This window comes from Pituophis catenifer, unplaced genomic scaffold (assembly GCF_029215685.1).
Source record: "Pituophis catenifer annectens isolate HBS135680 unplaced genomic scaffold, rPitCat1.0.hap2 SCAF_1, whole genome shotgun sequence".
Classification (NCBI taxonomy): Eukaryota; Metazoa; Chordata; class Lepidosauria; order Squamata; family Colubridae; genus Pituophis; species Pituophis catenifer.
The window spans coordinates 298,477,887-298,483,886 of NW_027256881.1; the positions used below are offsets into that span (position 1 = coordinate 298,477,887).

Here is a 6,000-nt window from a genome sequence, read left to right on the forward strand (position 1 = left end):
GTGGGTCAGCTTTTTGACTGGTTGCAACATTCTGTGGTCACATGACCATGATTCACTATTTTTTTTTTTTTTGCCATTTTTGGGTGGTTTCCTGCAACATCCCCCCCGCCCCCTCCATTCAAATAAATGGCTATAGCTCTGGGGAAGTAGAAAATTACTCCATCACCAGATCTGCTGATGAGGTCTAATATATGACTACCCATCTTTATTAACTCTTGAGATTACCTGAGAGAAACACATGACTGTCCTGGAGGCCATGAACTCCCAGACCTTACTGGAGCCAGTTTCCAAAGTAGGAGGTTGAAGTCCCTCATCAGAAGATAAGTGCTTCTCCACACCAGTCCAGAGACCAATTCCAGCAGTCCGGTGAGGAAGCCTGCTGGGCAGCAAGATGGCTGATATATCAGTAAGATTCCAAACTTCTCTGCATTCCAGCATAACAGATAGGCACTCCCACCTCAGAATCTCGAGAGCAGAATCTTTGGCCACCCCCATCCCTGGCTTTCTTCAAATCCGATAAAGGGTTTGTTACGTAGCTGATCAGATTTTAGACAAAGTGACACCGTTCATTGCCTTCTTCTGACCAGGTTTCAGAAATGTGTGCCCCCAAAGTCTGCTATCGCATTCACCATCAATTTGTGGTTGGCTTTATTGCAAACAAACCTGACCTTCAACATGTTGAAACCAAGGTTCCCAGCAATCCAGCTTTCTGGCCTTTAAGATGGAGCCATCAGCCTATAAAGATCTGGCCAGAAGAGATAGGCTAAGCCCTTCATAGTTTAGGACTGGTTTACTTATGAAACTGTCTCTCCCCAGTTTATGCTTGCCCTACCTGAACAGCAAGAAGGACATGCTCTGGATACTATTGTACCCAGGAAGTGTCAGCTGGTGGGGCCCAGAATGATAGTTTATCTAAGTACTTCACAATATTGGACCTAGGAGTTGAGCTTGCATTTGTTCATTGTTCAGTGATGTAATTATGAAGATACTGAATTCATATATGGTCTTTTATCTCTGTCTGTATGATCTTGACCTATCTTTTGACTTTTCTTCTCAATGGATTAAAAAAAATACATTGCTAGTTCTCTCTTTGATCCCTTTCCTGTGATAAGGATAGGCACCGAGGATAGGTTAGGCTGCCTCACCAACAGCCTGAAGAGTTTCTTCCATCTTGTCTCACTCTCTTGGCAGACAAATTGTTTCACACTGCCTAGAAGATACTTATGGTCTTTAGTCTGAATCCTATTACTATTCGTAAAGTAGATTCAACAAGGGACTTATCCTGCTTTTTACATGCACAGTAGATGTTTTTGAATGATCTTTGGAGCAGGGAAGACTGCAGATAGTTCCTCACCCTTTTCATCATAGAATTTTGATTATTTTGGCTACAAAATCCAGTTTTTTCAACTGGGCACAAAACAAGCACAACCCTGGATATATTAATACATAAAACAGGAAGTCTGTAGAGATTCTCAGTCATCCAGGACATGGTTGTCCCAAAGGTGCTTTTTCAGGAGGCAACTGGACTTTCTTGTTTTTTCTTTGAACACATTTTACTTCTCATCCAAGAGCTTCTTCAGCTCTGACAGGATAGTGGGGAATGGAAGGATTTATATTCCTTGCAGACAGCTGGTCATTTGCATCCTTTTAGAGAGTTGTTGAAGCACTTGGAGGTTTATCTGTGTCCTCAGGGTCACCTGAGTTGTGCTAATGGTTCCTGTATTCTGCTATTTTTCTCTGGAAATACATTCTTACTTCCACACCATTCAAAGGGTCTTCATCCCAAATTGTATAGCTAAAAGTCTGACTGGTGTGTTTCACTATCACAATGTATAATAACAGGGAGACTTGTTGTAACTATCAGAGCTCTCTAGTGTGAGTTTAGAAGTGATTTTCAAAAGCTCTAGCGCAGTGTTTTCCATCTCTGCAAGTTTAAGATGTGTGGCTCTTAAAATTCTCCTGGCAGCATGCAGAGGTTGAGAAACACTATTCTAGAGTGAGTTAATTCATAGGAGCTGTGAATGGTTTGATTTTTTCTTCTTGCATTTTGCAGTCTGGCAAAATGATGTTTTACTGATGTTTGTGTAGTGACTGGCTGGACAGAATATATTGATCAGAAAGCAAAACATATATCAGTGAAGTGTGGCTTGCAAGTGCATTTTTTTTTAAAAAAATCAAGCAGGCAGTGAAATATTGTTGCAGAAACTTAAAACTATTTTAGTAGTTTGCCTCAACCCTCATCCCAAACTGGTTGAAAAGAAATTAATGGTTGAAAGGAAATTAATTAGTAACAACAGGAATGGATAAATGGTGGGGTTTGGCACATAAATCTTGATATTAAAAATGGTAGATTTTTTTATCTGTTTGGCATGACTTTTCACTGTATTTTCTTCACTCTTTATTGTTGTGTTCTAGCAGCTTTATCTATCCACATAGATGCATCAAACCCTGATCTGCCTGTGACCCACCAGAACTGACTCTGGAGCCAGAATCGATCCACCATCCGAAAGAATCATCATGGTCACTCCCAACAGCTTTTTAAAAAATGTCATATGAGACGGTACTAAAAGCAGGCCATTCTTCTATTGGCAACTAGTTCTGTTTTTTAATCTGTTGGACTCCAGAGTATATCACAATTTTTATCAGTTGCCTTGACTGGCAATAAATGTCTCTCAGTATTATTATGTGACATGTCAATATTATTTGATTATTCAATATATCCTGCAAATCATGTTTATATACAAATGCAAATGTAATCAGTGTTGAGATTTCTATATTAGTAATGTTTCTATTGGTGTGCAAATTAGGTATTGCACACCCTTACTTCTTTGTTCTCAAAGCAAACAAATATTGTGGATATGTGCAAAATGTTATTGTTTATTGAAAATGCTTACTTTTGTTACTGACCTCTTCATATTTGGAAGTATCCATTGTACTAGAATTTCTGTATTAAACAGGGAAATGTTCTAATTGCAGTATTTTGAAGAAGCAGACTCTGTCATTCCAGCATGGATGATTTGATTAGAGTGAATACAATAGATGTTTGGTATGGATTGGGTAACCTGAGTGCTACAAAGGGTTCATTTTCCCAACAGTTACTTGTTAGAAAAAAAATCAAGCACAATATAGGAAATCCTCCATTTATATCCCTTCATTCAGTGATTGTTCAGAGTTTGGGCGGTACTGAAAAAATGAAAATATGACTGGTCTTCAAGACTTTTTGGCCATTGTACAACCCTTGTAACACACAATTGCAATCTGAGCTTCTGGGTGTCTGGTTTGTGATACAACATCACCAGGAACCATGTTATGGAATTGCTATTTGCAACTTTCCTGTTGACTTCATAGGGAAGCCAACAGGAAAAGTTGCCAGTTGCTCCAGTAAGTCGCTCCCGCTCTTTCACTATCCTGCAGCACCCCCTACCCAGTCCCAATTTTCATCATAACCCAAAGATTACCTGTATGCTGGTTAAATCTTTTTTAAGTGGTTCTTTATGTAGAATGATCCTTTCTGATTTTTTTCCTTCCAGAACCACTGGAATGTCCTAAACTTGATTTAAATGAGATGCATTTCCCCTTTGAGCTCACTTTTCTATTTTCCCTGTGAACAACCAACAGAATGATAATTTCTGGAATGAATTGTTATGTCAAGAAACCTTGAAATATATAGTATTTTGAAGTGATTGATAATGAAAACGGGCGACCAGCAGGATATACTCTGAATATTATTTTAATAGATATCTGCTGTATTACCCTGATGTATGTTGCTGTATTACAGCCTTTTAGGTAAAGTAATTTGGAGCCCCTGAAAGCCCATGCACACAACTGTTTTTAATAAAAAGTAGCTAGGATGCATTTGGGTCATTGTGGAACATAGTAGCTATGTTTGCCCTAAATCCCACTGCCAGCTAACCAACTTCCATCTCTATTTTAGGCTTCTAGAGCCTTTTCACAGGGGCTGAGCCATTGCTACACCGGTCTCCCTTTCCTGCTTGATTTCTACCCCTCGGCTACTTCATGGTCCTGCATAAATATTGCTTGGTTTCCTAGACACAAATAAAAAACTAACATCAGCAACAGCAAAACCATCCTGAATTGAGATTTCCACCTTTTAAAAATATTCCATATTTTGGCCTCAACTTTTGTTGTAGTTCTCAGAAGGATGTTCATTTAAACTGAATATCTGTTGGTACAAGTGATAGCACAGATATAAAAGTTTAAAAGGAATGGCTTCCCATTATTCTGAAGTAGCACGCAATACAGTTGCAATATTTTCCAGATGAGCTTAATATGGGAGAAGTTTTTAAATTTTATCTTTTGTGAATCACTTGTATATGTGTGTGTATATACAATTATATATGTGAATGGCTATTTTTTTTGAAGCACTGTTTACTGGTTTGTATTTTTTATTTTGTATGTTTTTACCTGTTACTCCTATCGTGGTAAAGAGTCATCATATGTGAACAGGACTGCAAAATAGTCCACATTTCAGGTATCAGCATTCATATTTAGGGACCTGACAACTAGATGTCCATATAATCAGTCCAGCACGCTTTGCTACACTATATTATATGCCTTTTGGTGCTTTCTTAAATCATCTGCCTTTCTCTGTTAGAAATCTGCTGCATTTAATGTTGACAAGTTGAAAATGATTGAGTGTTGAATAGGACACCACAGTAATACATTTGATTTGTACCCAATATATTAGGGTACAAAAATCAGAGTGAATGGGGCTGCAGGCTTGGGTGGATCTTGAAATTTAAGTAGGCAGCAATTTTCCCTTGTGGCATTTGGTGTATTCAGCTAGCAGCTGAAATGATGCTTAGGAACAGAGAAAGGATTGGTATGTTTCATATGCTTTTGTAATGTGTTATGTCAATTGATAATATTAAAGAATTACATACAGAATTAACAAATGTACTAATTCTATATAAATATTTGAATGCAAACAGGCACTGGTTTTGTTGATAGATTTTGCAAGATGTGGTGATATGGGTTTATCCGGTAACATACTGCAGTTCATGCATGCCTTACTAAAATAGTTAGCGATGCTGTCCCTGTGTCCAAGCCATTAATGCTAACCATGTTTCCCAGGCACAGACTCAGATCTTCATTAGTAGACTCCTTATATTCTCTTAATATACTCTGAAATTGATTGTCAAGAAAAGCCCCTTTTAATCATATATAAAGGATGCACAAGTCAATTTATTTGAATGCTTTGTGAAGATTTGAGCGGCCTTGGGGAAATCACTATGATAACTGTTGTTTCCAGATTAGTCATTTTATTGTCTCTTCTATAAATTCTCATAGAACTGAATGGAAGCTCCACTATGCCTCAGATCCTATGCTGCATAATATACACTACACATTTAGACATGCTGAAAATCTTGTAAAACTCTCCATGTTCTCAGATTTATAGCTGAAATTTCTCAAATAAGGTTAGATTGGGATTTATAATATATATACTTCAATACAGTTTGATACAAGGGCACTGTTTGCTGTTTCATTAGTTTCTTATCACGATTGCCCTGTTCTTTCAAAATATCAACTTTGTTCTGCATGTTAGTTGTAAAAAAAATGACAAAACATTTGGAGCTGACAGAGTCAAAGGATATAGAAATAAGCCTAGATCTATTGATTTGTTTCTTTATTATGCTTTAACTACCTTTACTTACGAATTTAATAAAAGTATTATTTCCACTCATCTTTGGAAAAATGGTTTTCCATAAGAACATTTGTTATTTACACTCATAACTGCTACTATATTTGTAGTCAGATATTTATATAGTTTAGCACTATATAAATAGGGCCCTATGAATTCCATGCAGAATATATTTGAAATCTTGGATAAGAAATATACGTACATTTTTTTAACAAGAAAAAGCTACTGGAATAAAAACCAACTGTCAGATCTTACTTCTGATTAAAGTATTATGGAGTTCTTTATAATACATAAAGTGATATATGGTATAACAAAGATAAAGCAGCAGACCCTTGAAT

General features: G+C 37.1%; 1 protein-coding gene across 5 annotated transcripts in view; it reads left to right on the forward strand.

Annotated features, from left to right (window-relative positions):
• The window catches only part of GPATCH2L (G-patch domain containing 2 like), a 45,952-nt gene extending 40,358 nt beyond the window's left edge, over positions 1–5,594 (forward strand). For 4 of the 5 annotated variants that reach the window (XM_070941029.1, XM_070941022.1, XM_070941008.1 and 1 more), the window contains one exon: positions 2,416–5,594. In XM_070941029.1, the coding sequence (XP_070797130.1) occupies positions 2,416–2,477 (62 nt within the window). In that variant the 3' untranslated portion in view covers positions 2,478–5,594. The remainder of the gene's footprint in view (positions 1–2,415) is intronic. The other variant, XM_070941015.1, reaches the window with a different exon arrangement.
• The last annotated feature ends 406 nt before the right edge of the window (positions 5,595–6,000 follow it).